Below are 19226 nucleotides of genomic sequence, written 5' to 3'. Positions count from 1 at the left end.
TATGCTCCTTTTCCAAGATTTTCACTTGTAGAATTGGCATTGTAGAGTACACTGGGGAATGAGGATTTATGATTAAGCTTAGCCCTTGATAAAACACCTGCCATCGACCCCAGAGTCATCATTTTAACACATAAGGGCTGTCAGACTGGAGCAAGAGTTGGAATGTCCTATTGATCAGTGATTGATTGCTTCCTGGCCAAGTACTAAGCACTTCAAATCAAGTGTTCATTAGTTAGGACAGAGACCTAAAATTATTTATTTTCAAAAAAGGCCTTACTGCTTCATTTCTCTCTGCTAATACCTGTAAGCAACTCAAGATCTATTTAAAAAAAAAAAGGAGTACAGAAGAGAAAGATTCTGCCTTTTTCAAATATCAATATATTCCTGGATCCTAGTTGTACAGGGGATCCATGCTATGCCAAGGATGCTACAAACTTGCTTTCAGTGCTTTGCATTAGTCCTGAACTCTGGTACCAGTAACATTGTACTATTAAATTTAAAATATATTATTACCTCAGACCTCCCATTGAAGGGAGGCCAGTAACTTTGTTTTCCATCAGAATAGATGTGCCTGTGACCTAAATTCATACTGACAGTGAATAAAATGGGATCATTGTTAGTTTGGTCATTGTGACATTTGTATATACTAAGATGTATAGGAATATATCTTTATTCTGCTCTTTTTCTCCATTGATCATAGTATTATAGCTTTAGAGCTGGAAAGAATCTTAGAGTCTATCTAGCCCTAACTTTTTATTTCAATAATAAGAACACTGTGGTCCAGAAAGGTTAAGTGATTTGTACAACCTTATACAGTTAATAAGCCCCAGAATGAGGATTAGAATCCAGTTCATCTCTCTTCAGATCTAACAAGCTCTTTTCTGGCACACTGAATCTTCTAAATGTCTGGACTATGTCAGTATCTATCTATCTACATATATATTTATACATATACACATTCATATATTTGTGTGTATACATGTATATACACAATACACATTTACACATAATTTTGTCCAATAAAGTATTCTTTCCTATTGCTCCTGAACCAGAAAAAAAAAATTGCACATCAGAGAAAAGCTAAAATTAAGAAATCCACTAAGGTACAATTTAAACATCGAATAATGTAAGGTTTCTTTATTTCAAACAACCCACCAGAGCCTTTTCTAGGAGGCAGCTCTTTTCCTTATATTAACTTTGTGATCATCCCAGGAGCCATCTTTAAATAAGTGTTCTATTCAGAACAGCTATTGATAGATATGCAGCTATAGATAGATATTCTTACATATATATATATATATATACATACATACATACATATATCCTCAGAACTTATGTTTGTATACATGTTTATGTGTATAAACTTTTGGGGGAAGTATTTCCATAGAGGCAACTTGCATCTCTCCACAGAAAATGCTAGGCAACCAATGAAAAGTTTATATAGCAAACTGCTCTTCAGGGTTCTTGTTTAATAAAACAGTGGAAATATTTATTGAGAAATGAATACAAATTGTGGAAATGCAGCATATCATCATCATTAATAGATCTAGAGGGAAATAGTACAAAATTAACTTCAGTATATCAATGGAACTCCATAAACTGATGAAGATAGAAAGTTATCCATACTTTCTCATCCTAAGTAATTCATCAAAAGTATTCAGTAAATTCTCCATTAAAGATCCACTAATTGCATTAGGGATTTTGCTATAAATTTCTTGACATTTGATGGTCACTAGTGGCAAGCATGGATAATTTCTTATGTCTTTTTCCCTTTTCTATTCATGAAACTTTTTTTTACAAACCTCTTTATATATTAAGCCTACTTACTATGCATATTTTCATTGACTTTTGATTGATTCACAAATTTGATTTCTTAGAATTGTGGTAATCCGTGATTTTAAAAATACAACATCATTAAAAGAATGAAAAAGAAATGGATAAGATCTGTGATTTTCTCAGTGCAGAAATACCTTATAAATATATGTTGATAGCTTTTCTGAAGTATAATTTTACTCTAAAAAGTTTCCTAGAGTTCTCACAGGTTAAGTGACATCTGGAGAACAGCAAATTTAAAAGATATATTGTAATTGGTATTTTTATTTATTTTTATTTTTTCTAGTTTACACATTGGTATTGTTTTGATGGAATTTCCACTATTTTCCAAAATCAATTTCACTTTTTTCTTTCTCTTATGAGGTTCTGAGCTTGTTCCATTACATATCCTTAGAGGCAGCATGTCCTCTAAGTCTTAGTGTAGTTTTAATTCTTTAGAGACTTCAGAAATATAAATAAAATGAAATTGAAAAGCAAAGAAAAAAGCCTGAAAGTTGAATTATTTAAATTCTTTTAATTTTTTGAATTTTGAATAATTAGTCTAAATTTTAACAAGACAGGGAGCCATGCTATTATGCATTGCATGTGTGGCAGTTTTTTGATGACATTTCTCATCTTGACAAATTGGAAGAGAAGGTTCTCTTGCTTGGCCATATTGATCATCTAATCTATCTTCATTATAATTTTTTAGAGGAGGTATCACATAAAACTTTTGTATATACATCAAAACTTATTATTTGGATAATTTGAAGTTAGAGGTACAAATGAAATTCTTTTAGTTATGGAGGAGCAGATGATTTACAAAGTTTGAAAATGTACTAGAGAACAAGATGCTAGTTATGTTCAGTTTTAATAAGAAACATCACTTTTTAAAAAATATACAAACTAATTTTTGAAAATATTGGAATTCTTGTTGTAAGTTTGTAGAATGTGTATGTATACATATATACATATATTTCTGAAGGAATTAAAATTAAAACTGGACTGTATATAGGTTACTGTATATGCTCTAATGAACTATATCAATGTTCATCCAATTGTGTTTCATAGTTTGGACAATAGGAATTCTTTATCTATTTGGATTTTTCTGTATAGATGATAATAATAATATTGATGAGGTTGAGGATAGCTGAGGTTGTTATAGTGGTGACAAAATTGACAAAGCTGACATTTAAAATGTGTATCCTATTTCAGAGTAACAAATGTAGTATAAAGTACTATAGTACCTTGATATATACTCATTTTACAGAGGAGGAAACTGAAGTGGGGAACACAGCTCCAAAAAATTAAGTCTAAAATTTGAATGTCAGTCTTCCTACATGCAAGTCTAGCATTCTGTTCATTATGCCACAGTACCTAATAGTATGGTTAAAGTATTTCAAATGAATACAGATCTCATTCACTAGATTTTATAATGTTTGGAGATTTGATGCATTTCTGAAAATGTTATCCATAAATAGGAATATCTTTAGGATATTCCAGCTCTCACAGTATCACTTCTCTCTAGACAATACATAGGATATTTTCCATAAAGTGATAAACACCTTTGGTAACTTTGTGACCATTTGTATTAGAACTTTGTTGTTATTAATATTATTATGCAATCATCTATTATATACATATATATAATATGAAATAAAACATTACCTCAACATTATATAAGTATGTAATGTTATTATATAACATTACATATTAAAAACAGAAGAATTATCAAGGAAAACTATAATAGAAATTCTCAAAGAATCTTGTATGATTCTACCTTATGTATAGGAGAGTCTTTCAGGTCTCATTTTTGTTTTACTAAGTCAAGTGCTTTTTAAATAAGTGGCAAACAATAAACATAGTAGAATTTTGTATTCTTTGCATCTTTCAGTTCATCATATGACTATAAAGATATGGTTTTCCATAAAACATCATTTACAAAAGCCTGTCAGTTCCAAGGATATCTTTGATGCATGTGTAAATTATTTTCATAAAGATTTTGTGGCAATGGAAAAATAATCATATAAATCAGTATTTATTGATATCCTCTAGATCTCCTTGTTTGTGTAGTAATAACAGCTGTGGGGATTTTTTCCTAGATGTTTGACATCTTCACAACTTTAAGATATCATAAGAATTGATCCTTTAACATGCTCAAAAGTGTGTCACTACCACCTTATTCTTTTTCCGTTTATGCTTATACCCAACAATTCTTTTCATTTATTTTTAAAGTCATTTCTGTTTTTTTATTCAGCACTTTTTAACTATAATACTTAAGCCTACATTTAATTATTCCACTGTCAGTATCAATGAAGAAAAACAATTTTATAAAATTTTTGACATCTTTTGCATCTTTTGTTCTTCCATTTCTGTGAAGAAAATCTGGCTTAAACAGGTCTTGCACAAAACTTTATAAAACCTCTTTTTCTCCTTATGGCTACTCACTAATTTGTGGCAATATTGTTCATAGATTCTCTCCATCCTTCTCTCTGCACTTTTTCACATGAGTTTATATTTTGAACTAGTATTTCTTTCATCTGCCATATCTTTACTTAGCAAGAAGGTAAAGCTCATGTTAGTTAAGATGGTTTGTAGACTCATTTGGACTCCTCAGTCTGGTGGCTATTTTAACATGTGGTGAATCTTTCTGCGAAATAATGAGAGTCCATGTCAAGTTTGACTTCTTTTTCTCTTTCCTAATTTTCTATTTTAATAGCTTGTTTTAAAAGATCAAGTTGGAAATGTCATGATCTCTGCAAAAACAGCAGGGGACCATACAGGACACACATTTTTTTTTTTTTACCATTTGATAGATTGCTATAGCCAATAAACTCAGTACCTAGTGGATACTACATTGGTAATGAGTCTTTCTGAATTTATTTAGGCTAGCTCTTCAAAAGAAAATACAATTCATTTCTGGGAATGTACTCAGAGTCTTTCCATCTAAATAAATCCTTAATAAAAATAATATTTTTTTGGAATAGCCATTGAAAACTCATGGGTTCCTGTATACTATAATGACAATTCAGAGTAAGGTTTTTGCATGTGCACTATTATAATAAGGTATTATGAACCAGTGTTTCTCTCATCTCCCATATCTCTGTTTGGCAAGGAGAGTCAATTTGGAATCTTCTAGGAAATCATAAAAGTCTGTGGTTGTGGGAGTTCAAAGAGTATTTCTTTTAGCATCAAACCCTGTTCACACAATATGCTGAACAAATGATTTTTGATTTGTGGGATGTTAACTCAGAGAAGTTAAAATTTCCCTTGCATATGAACTTCTGATCTTTCTTACTATGTCACTTTTACCTGGAGTCTATTGATAGTCACAGTGAAAAATATTTTTGCTCATATTCCTTAGTTATCTTAATCTGAACCACAATAAGGTTTGGATCCCATGAGTTCCTATTTCTTTAGTTAGTAATATAATAGGATGCATATTGACAATAGAGATAATGCATTTATTTGTCATCAAGTATATTCTTTGTGACACACAATACTAAATTTTAGGGATAAAAAGAATGTCAAAACCACAAAAACCAGATGCTTTTTTCAAGGACCTATATATATATATATATATATATGTGTGTGTGTGTGTGTGTGTGTGTGTGTGTATACATATTTATTTTTTTAATTATAGCTTTTTATTTTCAAAATATATATATAGGTAATTTTTGACATTCACCCCTACAAAACCCTAAGTTCTAATTGTTCCCTCCCTTCCTTCCGCTCCTCCAGTAAGCAAGTGATCCTATATATGTTAAACATGTGCAATTCAAGGACCTATATTCTAAAAGAGGTACATACAAAATACAGAAGGAGCAAAAAGAAGGTATCCTTAGAGTGACTGGAGAAAACAAGGCCTCTTATAGAAGGTAGAAGTGGAAATGAATCTTCTAGGAATCCAAGAATGCTAGAGGTAGAGGGGAAAAGAAAGATTGAATACACATGTTTTGTAAGTGAAAAGCTTTAATAAAAATAAAAATAAATAAATAGCTATTGCTTGAAAAAAAAAAGAAAAGAAAAGAAAGATCGCAGGCATGGGGAGATATTAGAAGCCTAGTGAAAGGAAATTATTGTTTCTGAAGGTTTAATAGCTGAGGAGCTGTTTTTATGAGTGCTAACATGAAATTTTCCTGAGAAGTAACTCTGGCAACTTTTCCTGACAAATGATTTTCAAACTTTATAACTACTCTTCTATCTCTTCTACTAACAGGTACTGGAGGAATATTAGGACTGGAGAAACTCACAGAGAATATACTTAATATATAAATGTATGATTTATGATGCCTGCTGGATGTCATCTATTTATGTAAATCTATAAATAAATTCTAAAGATTTACATAAGATGTCTGAGTAATATGTCCATAGTGATTAATTAAGGAAACTGCTATAAAGATATTTGGGGAAAATGGTTAAATTTTAAGATTAGTATCAAGGAAGAAACCTGGATGTCAAAATCAGGAAATAGAATCCTGGAATGCAGAACATGAAAACTGACTCAGTGTTCGGTTTCTGGCATTCTTATAACCTATTAAATGATCTAACAGGCTAGACAGTACCTATTCTATTAATCTAATTTAGAACTTAACAGGTACAGAAGTAATTTTATGCTTATTTAAAAGATGGGAGATAGAGGTAAGACCTGAGATTTCATTGCAACAGAAAAATCATTGACAAGGAAACTATCTACCAAGGCAAGTTGACACCTACTTTACAATTTACAATCTTTAAGAATGACTTGGTGGGACAGTTAGATGGTACAATGGATAAACTACTGACCTTAAAGTCAGGAAAATCTGAATTCAAATCTGGCTTCAGGCATTTAACACTTCCTAGTTGTGTGACCCTGGGTAAACCACTTAACTCTAATTACCTCACTGAAAAAAGGAATTAAAACAGGAATTGTTTAGCACATAGCAGGGTTAAGGGAGTTGCTCAGAGTGACAAAACTAATATATGTCAATCACAAGACTTCTACCTAGGTTGTCCTGATTCTGAAGCCAGTCTTCTGTTTGTTCGCCTGTGCTGCCTTTTATCCTTATTGATGGTAACATGGCAGAGATAACCAGATGTACAAAAACATGGAGCGTACTGGATTTGGAGTCAGAAAACCTATGTTAAATTGTAGGTCTACTAAAGAACCTGTGTGAATTTAGGGAATAATTTAACCTTCTCAGCTTTCAGTTTCTTCATCTGGGAAATGTATCTGATGGTTGCTAATTGTCCTTTCAGTTCTAAATACCTAGTTCTTCTACCATTTTTTAGTCTCACCTGGAGGCAATTTTTACATATATTTCTAAATTCAGAAGAAGCACCATGGACAAGTCACAGTTCTCTAGGCCTTAGTTCCTTCATTTAAAAAAAAAAAAAAAAAGATAGAATATTAGGGATTATTTATGTCTTTCTTGTTAAAAAACAAAACAAAACAATAAAAAAAACTCCCTAAACTGAAGATAGTTTGTGTGGTTTAATACCTCTCTTTAAATTGTAAAACAGAACCAGATAAAACTGTCACATGTTCCACAATATCCTGGCTCCATAGGCTGCTCTCTTTATAGAGCTGCTACAGCTGGCCAATTATCATTAATGATCATTCTGTCCCAAGATTATCAGATATGTTGATCTCCATTCTGGTCATCTAAATGTGTCTATATCAAAGTGGCCCAGCTAATCAGCACTGCAAGTTTCCAAGGCACAGTCAGGATAATTAGCAATCACAAATGCAGGCTGTCATTCCTATTTGTGACATCAAGACAGGGTAATCTCCTAAAGGCTAATCTGTTTGCAGGTAGCAATTTCCCCTACTTTCCATCACAACCAGATATCTCAAGAGAAATTCCACAGAGGACAGTCAGCTTTACAGCATTTAATCAAAGAACTTACAAACAGACATGAAGAAAATAACTAAAATGGGCCCCTTCCACTGCTGTTCTCTACTAAGAATGCATTTCCATCATTTGAAATGCTACCCAACCTTCAAGTCTCAGCCCCAAAGCTATCTATGCAATAAAAACTTTTGTGATTTCTCCATCTCACCAGGAAGTAAAAATAAGACTGTTCTTTCTTTTCAATTCTCTTGGCATATTTTATTTCTCTTTTGTATCTTCACTATCTATGTAAGGATTATTCATTTGTGTGTGTGTGTGTGTGTGTGTGTGTGTGAGAGAGAGAGAGAGAGAGAGAGACAGAGAGAGACAGAGAGAGAGAGACAGAGACACTCCTTTGGTGGTCTTGTGAAACCTATGGATCCTTTCTCAGAATGTTTTAATTACATAGAATACATATGATTACAAAGAAACCCATTGAATTAAAAGAGCTGTTAATTTTTTTTTTATTTTTGCATACCTCAAGCTAAGAATCTCTCTTATCTATTGTATATTACAACTTTTGTGCCCATATTTTTCTACTGAGTGGACTATATTTTCTTGGAGGGCAGGAACCATGCTATTCTCATCTTTTTAGCTTTCAAAGTACCTAGCAGTGTCTTCTTTGTGATAAATATTTAGTAAAATTTTGACATTGAAATAGGTATTATACAGTGTTTAAATACTGTGTGGTTCAGACAGCATTTAATAATAATAAAAAAAAAGCTGGAGAGATATCTAGAAGCAAAGCGAAGTTTATTATACAATCTCGAGAATCGGGCGTCCCACCCATTGAGCAGACAATCGAAGGGAGGAAGCACTGTAGGGGGCAGGGTCAACACTTTTTATCCCTAATGCAAATACTCCCTCCCACCACTGACCCTCATCCTTATTGGCTGAGGATCTTACATTCTAAACTTGGGAACTACCCAAGAAATTGAACTTCACCAATAAGTACATAGTTGCCCATATTTGACCTAAACAGAAAGACACTGATGTCATAGGAGGATAACAAGGGGACATAAGTATGCCCTTAGGGGATAGCAGGGAGGGGACCTCCCTTGACTTGATGCTTAAAGTTCTTCAGGCCTACTCCAACTCTGAAATAGATGAAACCTTACTCAATTTTCATAACTGTCTTGAAAGATCTCACCTCATCTCGTTCAATACTTTTAAGGATATGTATTTAACATGATAGTATATTTTAAGACAAATTCAATCTAACAGTGTAGGTCTTTTAAGGTGCTTAGACTCATAAATGACATACTAAACATCTCCATTTTTCTCCAGAGAAACTGGAGGACCAAACTTTAAAGTTAGGTGTATAGATTGTAGATGTCACACCAGATTTATTTTTAATCTTGAAAAAGCCTCAAAAGAAAAGAAGCAAAGCTAGAGGAAGGCAAGCTGCAAAATGGAGTCAGAGGAATGATAAAGACCAAGGAAGCATCAGAGGAATATTATCTTGAGAGAGATGTAGATAACAGCAAATAATCAGATATATTGAAGTAATAGAAACTCTTTACTGATGAGCTTTGCCTACCTTAATATCTAAGACACATTTATAGAATGTTTCCTTTTCTGCAATAGTACAAAGGCTCCCTTTAACGTTACAAAGCATTTTCCACTCTTTCCTCCCTTTTCCCAGCAGATTGAAGAATGCTTTACCAACTAAATTCATCCCAGTAATAATCAGTGCTTAAGTCTAACATGATCATAAGTTCCCTTGTTATTACTGAGGTAGCAGCTCCATTTAATGACATATTAAATGCATTATTCATTTATGTAACTCTCAAACAGGAGGTAGCTGGTGAGACAAAAATAGAATCATTCTATAACACAGAAAACAGGTATATGCTGACTAGTGTAAATGAACTCTATTTTTGAACAATTTTCTTCTAAATTTCAGGGCCAGATCTGCTCAGGTTATTGCAGTATTCTTTTTAGTCAGGAAACAATTATTTCAGAATGGTTTTTAATTGGCCTTTTTGTTTTTTTTTTTCTTCTTAAAACTGATATTCCTTCTCTATGAAGCACATAACTAGGTGGAGGTGGGGATTATATTTGCTTTGCTTTTAAGCAGAGCTTCACTTGTTTCCCATAAAATATCATAATTGTGAATTGGTTAAGATAGTGCTAGATTCAAGAAAGACAATCAGTAAATATTTGCCAATCATATACTATATGTAGAAAACAATTCTAGACACTAAGTGATAGATTATATTTATGTTGGTCATAATTCTTGCTTCAAAAGAGCTTGTGCACACAACATAAGAGTCAATGAGTATAATAATCTACTGTTTGATAACCCCCCCCAAACTACAGCTTTTGTGATAAAAACTCACTATTTGATAAAAATTGCTGGGTAAATTGAAAAATGGTATGGCAGAATTTAGGCACTGACCAACATCTAATACCCTTTACCAAGATAAGGTCAAAAAAAGTTCATGATTTAGACGTAGAAGGTAATATTATAAGCAAATTAGGAGAACAAGGGATAGTCTACTTTCAGATTTGTGGAGAAAAGAGAAATTTGTGGCCAAAGAAGAACTGGAGAACATTATGAAATGTACAATAGATAATTTTGATTACATTAAATGAAAAAAGGTTTTGCACAAACAAAACCAATGTAGGTCAGCAGAAAGCTGGGAGGGGGTTATAGACAGTGTTTCTGATAAATGCCTCATTTCTATAATGAGAACTGACTCAAATTTACAAGAATACAGTCATTTCCCAGTTGATAAATGGTCAAAGGATATGATCAGATGATTTTCAGACAAAGAAATTAAAGTCATTTCTAATCATATGAAAAAAATGATCTTAATCACTATTGATTAGAGAAATGAAAATTAAGACAACTCTAAGGTACTGCTTCATATCTCTCAGATTGGCTAAGATGACAGGAAAAGATAATGATATATTTTGGAGGAGATGTGGGAAAACTGGGTCACAAATGCATTGTAGTTGTAGTTGTGAAATGATCCAACCATTCTGGAGAGCAATTTGGAACTATGCCCAAAGGGATATCAAACTGTCTCTTTGATCCAATAGTATCTGTACTGGGTCTGCATTCCAAAGTGATCATAAAAGAAGCAAAAGGACCCATATATGCAAAAATATTTGTAGCAGCCCTTTTTATAATAGTAAGAAACTGGAAATTGAGTGGATGTCCCTCAATTAGAGAAGGATGAATAAGTTATGGCATATGAATGTAATGGAATATAATAGTTCCATAAGGATGATGAGCAGGATGATTTCAGAAAAGCCTGTAAAGACATACATGACCTTATGCTAGATGAAGTGAACAGAAAGAACCAAGAGAATCTCATACATAATAGCAATAATATACATAATAACAACAAGATTAATTGTGAGGGATTTGGATCTTTCCAACAGTGAGGTGATTCAAGGTAATTCCAATAGATTTATGCTAGAATGACATCCACCTCCAGAGAGAGAGAACTATGGAGACTAAATGTGGATCAAAGCACAGTATTTTTACCTTTTGTCGTTGTTTGTTTTCCCTTTCTAGTATTTTTTTCTCTTTTGATCTGATTTTTCTCTTTTATTGTCACAACATAATGAATATGGAAATATCTCAGAAGAATTATACATGTTTTATTAGTATTGGATTACTTGCTGTCTTGGGCAGGGGGGAGAGAGGAGAGGGAGAAATATTTGGAACACAAGATTTTGAAAAAGTAAATACTGAAAACTATCTTTGCATGTTTTTGGAAAAATAATATACTTTTAAAAGAAAAAAAAGAAGCTTGTGGTCTAATAAGAAGAGAAACAATACTTCTTCAGAAGTTCACCACATTAGAAAGCTAAATTCAATTCAACAAGCATTTATTAAATGTATACTATATGTAAGACATAGTATTACATGCAGAAGATACATATAGAACTGATTCTTACTAATGTGGAAGAACCTGATATTCCTGAGATAGAAATAATTGGAACCCTGATGGAGAGTAACCACTTCCTTTTAGAATTTGTGATAGAGGAAAGGACTATTCTTCGACTGATTTGTATTTTGTATTTTGAGAGAGCAGATTTCAAAAGGTTCAGAAAAAAGATAAATGGGATCTTATCAAGTAAATGCTACACAGGAAGTTAGTCCAGGAAAGATGGAAAATGTTTAAGAATGAAATTTGAAGCCAAAAGAGAGAACAATTGAAATGAAAATAAAAAATGGGATAGATGTGGCAATGATAATTGACAAAAGAGAAAAAGACACAGCTCTTTGACTGGTATTTTAGTCCTGTTTTCTTTGCTAAAGAGAATGGGACTGCAAATGACAGATCCAGCATAATTAAATGGGAATTGATATCCAAGATAAATAATAAAAATAAGAGGGCACCTAGTTTTTCTTTATTAATTCTTTATTAATTCAAGTTTTCTGATCCAGTTTTACTGTCACCTCAGATTCTTAAAGATAAAATAACTGAGTCACTATAAGTGATAATTTGAAAGATCATAGAAAATAAGAGAAGTACTATAAAATTAGAGATAAGCAATATTGCTCTGATTTTTAGAAGAGAACAGTCTTCAAATAATACTTTAGTAATCTTGACTTTGATTTGTGAGAAAATTCTTTTCAAATAAATTATTGAAAAGATAGTTAATAAAACTTAAGAAAGAGAAGTAGAAGTTGCAAAAATCCAGCATGACTTCATCAAGGACAAATCATACCAGATTTTAGTAGAATAGAACATTGTTATAAAATGAACATACTTTGAGTCTGTGATACATGTTGACATATTGGCTTTGGGACCCTGGATAAGCCATGTAGCCCATCAATGTGTCAGGTAACTAGAAACTATAGATAATTCACTAATTTCATTGGTTTGAGAAGTTCCTCATCTACACTCCCCTTTAATAGAAAAGATTACAGATACAGTAAAAACAAATCAAATGAATCAATGAATAAGGTACAGTTAGTAAACTTGATTGGTGCCAAGTTGTGGAGAGACAAGCAAAAGGATTGCCGTGGGAGCTTCCTCAAGAAATTACCAAAATTTCTAAATAGAGAAATGAGATGACCAGATCTATGCAAGGAAGAAAGATTATTTGGACAAAGATATGAACAAAATATTGCAGTTAGGAAGTCCTGTAGTTAGGCTATTGTCTAGATGAGTAGTTATGGACAAATCAGAGAGGGGTGACAGATATAAGAGATGAAACAGAGGGAGGAGTTATATATAGCAATGAACATGATTAGGTAGGTAAATAGTGGTTCCTTCAACAGAAATTGGGATGCTAGGAGAAGGAATACTTGAGAAGAAAATGAATGAAATTTTCTGGACATAGGGTGATAGATCATGAACTGGAAGAGACCTGCAAGATCATCTAATTCAACCTTTTTCTTTTAAATATAAGGAGATCAGTCAACAAGAATCTATCAAGGACCTACTAGGTACTAAGTGCTGCAAATTTTCATGATTCTTATTCTAGCATTCTATCCACAACTCCAGCTAGGAGCTTCAGAAAAGGAAGGAAACTAACGTTTCTTAAGTGCTTTCTATGTACTAGATACTTTGCTAAGTACTAAGACTATAACCACAAGGAAAAAGAAAAATAGTCCCTGCCCTTAGTGAGCATGCATTCTATTGAGGTAGGATAACACAAAAAAGATCTGGGAAGCAAGATGAGGATGAGATGGTTTAGAAGTCCAGGAAATCAGTAGAAGGTTCAAGAAGGGAAGGATGTCAGGCCACATGATGGCCCTCCAAAAAAAGAGAAGTTAGAGGTGGAACTCACCAATGGAAGGAGAAGGGCAGGCCTTATAGAGAAATATTCAGGGTAAAAAGACAGAAAGGACTATTTATTCTAGAACAAGGAGACCACAGGTGCTGAGGGAAGTTCTAGGATTACATGTAGTAGAGGCATTTAAAAAAATTTTTTTTCTGCTCCTTAACTTTCCTTGTTTTATTTAATCTCCCCCCTCCGTGGATCCCTCCCTTATCTGTTCTCCCTCCTTTTCTTCCCTCTTTATCCCATTCCCATTAATCTACATGCTTTATTCCACACCTATTAATTTAAACACCCTTCTATAACCTACCTTATCTTATGCTACCCCGTTCCCTTTTTCTCCCTTTTCCAGTAATATACATACTTTGTCCCACTGCCATAAATCTATACATTCTTCTATATTTTACCTGGTCTTATTCCTTCCCCCTTAGTTCTTTATAGATTTTGGAGGGTGCTACACAGTTCATGGTGTGTGTGTGTGTGTGTGTGTGTGTGTGTGTATGTGTGTGTGTGTGTGTATTTATTTATATGTATATGTGCATATATGTAGTATTTCCTATAATACCCATTCCATATGTGATTAGTTTTTCAGAACTATGAGCTCTCCTCCCCAACCAATGCTTCAATGTCAGTTCTTCCTTTGCTTCTCATTTGTATAACATAATTATTATTTTTACCTCTTCTTTTCTTTTTTTTTCTTTTTTTTCTTTTTTTTTTTTTTGTTTTTTCTTCTTCCTTTTTTTTTCTGAGGCAATTGGGGTTAAGTGACTTGCTTAGAGTCACGCAGCCAGGAAGTGTTAAATGTCTGAGGCCAGATGTGAACTCAGGTCAGCCTGACTTCAGGGCTGGTACTCTATTCACGGTACCACCTAGCTGCCCTTTGTTTTTACCTTTTCTTAGAGAGTTTTGCATTTTAAAATCATATCATACTCAAGTCTACCCCAATCTTTCTTCTGAGCTACCCAATTACTGATATCAATCTTAAACATGGTATCCATTTCCATATAAAAAAACAAACAATTGGTCCATATTGAATTACTTGAAATTAGTCTTTGGTATGTGTTAAATTTTCAATTAAGTTCAGGTTTGCTTGAAAGTCCTGAAAAATCTGCAAGTTTGTTGAATGTCCAATGTTTTTTGTTCAATGTTATTTAATAGCCTTTTATTTACAGGTTATATGTATGAGTAACTTTAAAGCATTAACAATTGCCAAACCTCTTGTTCCAATTTTTCACCTCTTACCCCCCACCCCCTCCCCCAGATGGCAGGATGACCAGTAGATGTTAAATATATTAAAATATAAATTAGATACACAATAAGTATACATGACCAAACTGTTATTTTGATGTACAAAAAGAATCAGACTCTGAAATATTGTACAATTAGCTTGTGAAGGAAATCAAAAATGCAGGTGGGCATAAATATAGGGATTGGGAATTCAATGTAATGGTTTTTAGTCATCACCCAGAGTTCTTTCTCTGGGCGTAGCTGGTTCAGTTCATTTCTGCTCCATTGGAAATTATTTGGTTGATCTCCTTGCTGAGGATGGCCAGGTCCATCAGAACTGGTCATCATATAGTATTGTTGTTGAAGTATATAATGATCTCCTGGTCCTGCTCATTTCACTCAGCATCAGTTCGTGTAAGTCTCTCCAGGCCTTTCTGAAATCATCCTGTTGGTCATTTCTTACAGAACAATAATACTCCATAATATTCATATACCACAATTTATTCGGCCATTCTTCAACTAATGGGCATCCACTCAGTTTCCAGTTTCTAGCCACTACAAAGAGGGCTGCCACAAACATTCATGCACATACAGATCCCTTTTCCTTTATGATCTCTTTGGGATATAAGCCCAGTAGTAACACTGCTGGATCAAAGGGTATGCACCAGGCCTAAATTTTTAAAATTGCAAGTCTATAATATTCCAGGATCTGTGGCCTTTTATTGTAGCTAATGATAAAGCCTGTATTATTCTAATTGTAGCTTCAACATATTTGCATTGTTTGTTTGTTTTTGTTTTTGTTTTTGTTGAGACGTTTTTAAAGTCCAAACAATTAGGAAGGAGCAGAACTGAGAGAGCAGAGATATGAAAGAGTATTTGAATGGACTGGGACAGGGAGTGATGGTGAAGGAGAAGTCTTACTTACTTACTTACTGGAATCAGTAAGAAAACATATTTCATGATAGGTGATATAGAACCTTTTGCTCACTGCTGTGATCCAATTCAATTCAGGAAATATTTATTGTTATTTACCACATTTAGAATCCTTTACTAATTGCCATAGGAAAGCACAAATGAAGAACTCTTAAATCCCTACCCTCTATGAACTGATAGTTAGAAAGCCATGCCATATACCCAAACAAATATAGTAATTAATAATAGTAGTTATAGCAAAGGATTTGGGTGTATGAGGACAGTAGGATATGAATTAGATTAGGGCCACATAGTAGTGATCCTTCAATGCTTAAAAAAAAAAGGCAACTTAGACTACCTGCAGAAAGAAGGTAATAGAGAATCATTGATACATTGTGAGGAATGAAATGTCATGATGGTAGTGGAGCTATCAGTGAATTAGTCTTGCATTACTGAGCAGTGTGCATTAGCATTTAGGGAGAAGGGTGACAAGGAGGTAAGTTAGGGAACTATAGTAATATCATAGCCAGGTAATGAGAAGGATGGTAGCCGAAAAGTAATGAAAATGAGAAACATTGATAAGAACCCAACAGGTTGGTTTTGATGACTGATTACACATAGAGAAAGGAATGGTGGAGGAAGACAGGGAAAAAATGTGAAGTAGAGATGTCAATTGGGGAATTGAAATATTCATTTATAGAGAAAATAGTCACTTAATGAATGGATAACTTTTCAGAGAGAGGAAGATCAAGAGAAGAACAAAGGGTTAAGTGCTCAACCTTGGGTGATGTTCACAGTCAGATAGGTGGAAAAGTAATATTAGTCAGTGAAGTAGAGAAGGAATTTTTAGTGAGGTAGGAGGACAACATATAAGATAATACAGTAGTTTCATAGAAGGGAAGGGGGAGGTGAGAGTGTCATAAAAAATGATTGATAGTGTTGAACATTATGCAGAGGTCAAGAAAATGCCAGGAAACTAAATAAATTCTGATAGATTTGATGATTCCAAAGTAATTGGTTTGGTTTTAATAGAATGAAAGGAATAGAAGCCAGGTTTGGGGGGCTTGTGAAGGAAATGAATTTTTTTTTAAATATTGCTTTTTCCTGCCAGTAGCCTTCATAGGACTTTGTTACCCCATAGCCAAGTTTAAGTCCATAGAGTTAATCCCCTCCCAGCATCCATCTGCTGTGATATTAATCAAAGATCTGTCCAAAGAACCAGGGAATTGTTCTTGCAGAAGCAGAGAGAATCTGAGAAAAGGTATTATTTTCTGAATATGGATATATCATAATCTTCAGTTCAATTGTTTCAACTCCTTAAATCAAACTTTAATAGTATCTATCTATTTGCCCTTTGAAACCTGCAAGATACCCCATGATTACTTTCATTTTCAAGCCTTTTTTATGCAGTTCCCTTCTCTTCCCTCTTTCTAAATAAATGTCTTCTACCCCTTAAGATCTGGCTCAAGTCCCACTATTTCCATTCTCCCATAAAGTTTTCCCTGACTGACTTCATCTCCTCATAGTTCTGACTGCTCATAGTACATATAATCTAAACAACTTATTCTAGTACTCATCTATAGCCTTTACATTTTGCAGTAATTCATTTATTCATTCATCCAGTCATCCACCCGTTCACTAATCCATCCATTCATTTGACACATTTATTAGACACCAGCTATTTGCAACGCATCATGCTGCTAGGAATATAAAACTGAAATAAGATATAGTCACTTTACTCAAGGAACTTATAGTGTAGTAGTAAATATTTGACATGAACACAGATCAGTGTATAAATCAAATAATAATTTCAAAAGAGGAGAATAATATGCAGCAAGATTGCTTTATTCCAATTAAATAATTCAACAAACATTTGCTGCATGCTTATTGTGTTCAAGGTATTATGCTGATGGAAATCAAAGTCCACTACTCCTTAAGTACCTTCCATTTTACTAGAGGATTATGGAATCAATAAGTGTAATAGCAGGTAATAATTAATAATAGTAAAGAAGAATTCCATACAAGTTTCCCTAGGAAAGAGATACTGATTTCATTATTATAGAGAAAGATGCAGAAGTTCCTTCTCCCAGAATATGTTTGCAGGTTCTATGCCATTTACAGTCTTACAGAGTTTTCTAAAGAAATGAGAGATTAAGTAAATTGTTCATGGCAAAACCAGAGACAGGAGTAGAACTCACTTTTTCCTGGCTCTTAAGCCACTTCTGTCCACCACACTCATGGTTACTCTAGAGAAGGTGAAGCAAAAAAAAAAGTCATGTCACTCTCTGAGCTTGTGCCTTCATCGATGAAATAAGGATATCAAACATAATTATTTTTAAGATTACTTCCAGCTTTAAATCCATGATTCTAGGGATAGGATCTGCTATATCTTCTCTATTTCCCACAGTGCAACATAATGTGCATGGCACACAGTAAGGTCATAATAAATGTTCAAGGAAGGAAGGAAAGAAATTGAAGACAATGCTACAGGAATTAGAAATAGACAGAGTTCTGATATCCTGAAATTTGTTTGTGACAGAGGTCTTTCTACATTTAGGTACCGAAAGGTGGTTTCCAACAACTGTACAGATGGAGTGAGGGAGCAATATACTGCCAAACCTCAGCAATGTCCTGGCAAGGCTCCCCGAGGCCTCCGTATTATCACTTCTGATGGGAAATTGACTGCAGAACAAGGACACAATGTCACTCTCATGGTACAACTGGAAGAGGTAGGACAAGAAATTCATCCCTGTCTACCATTTGGGTAACTGGATTTGGGGCTGTGCTGAGGATGGAATGAACTTAGACTATCTGGAGAATTACCTTGGTGATTGACTTTAAAAGACCCAGTCATGAAGCATGCAATCCTCTCACAGTGACATTGATGTGGAAGAACCATCTCCTCTCATCCTCTTTTTTAAAAGTGGCTCCAAGTCATTTTCACTCTTCTCCAGTCATCCAAGGATACTTTAGAAAGGACAGTCCTGAGGAGTTTCATTACTGTGCTCCTCATTATCACTTGTTCTTCACTATCAGAAGCACTGTTTTGATTTCACAGTTCCTCATTAGCACCTCAGCAATGTGTTTTCCCCAAGCATTTAAACACAACACAACACACACACACACACACACACACACACACACACACATATTCACAATCTAAAATATAGTTACATTCCATCCTTTTTGTGCAAGCCTACTTTTATGAATGCAAGTGGTTGTTATCACCATTGAGTTTAGATGTTTGAAATCCTGGATATACCCTACAAAACTCCTTTGGGGTTGCATAACTTGCTATTGGGTATTCCCATAATTTGTCATTTTTGAGGGGGCTGAATTTTACAAGATAGTTTCCATAGCTTTACTGCAGTTATCTAATCTATGCAGGAAACTCCAGTTTATCTAACATAGTATCCAGCTAGATAAAAACTTTTTTAAGTAAAAATTAGAATCCATACTGTTTTCCAAAGAATGGGGATGCAATAACATATTTCAGCATGAAGATTATGCAGAAGGATTTTCTTTTACTGACAAAGAACAGTTCAGAGGGGAAGGGAAGAGAATAAACCTTTAAAATTGCTAAGCAGGTTCAATGCTCAGCATTTTACAAATATTTCATTTGATCCTCGCAACCTTGTGGGATAGATGCTA

At 33.8% G+C, this 19226-nt stretch overlaps 1 protein-coding gene across 4 annotated transcripts in view; it reads left to right on the top strand.

Moving 5' to 3' along the window:
• Nucleotides 1–19226, top strand: part of SORCS1 (sortilin related VPS10 domain containing receptor 1) — a 704073-nt gene that overhangs the window by 603381 nt on the left and 81466 nt on the right. For all 4 annotated transcript variants that reach the window (XM_031955813.1, XM_031955812.1, XM_031955810.1 and 1 more), the window contains exon 18: nt 18133–18304. In XM_031955813.1, the coding sequence (XP_031811673.1) occupies nt 18133–18304 (172 nt within the window). The remainder of the gene's footprint in view (nt 1–18132; nt 18305–19226) is intronic.

This window comes from Sarcophilus harrisii, chromosome 2 (assembly GCF_902635505.1).
Source record: "Sarcophilus harrisii chromosome 2, mSarHar1.11, whole genome shotgun sequence".
Taxonomy (NCBI): domain Eukaryota; kingdom Metazoa; phylum Chordata; class Mammalia; order Dasyuromorphia; family Dasyuridae; genus Sarcophilus; species Sarcophilus harrisii.
This window is presented reverse-complemented; position numbering and strand designations above follow the sequence as displayed.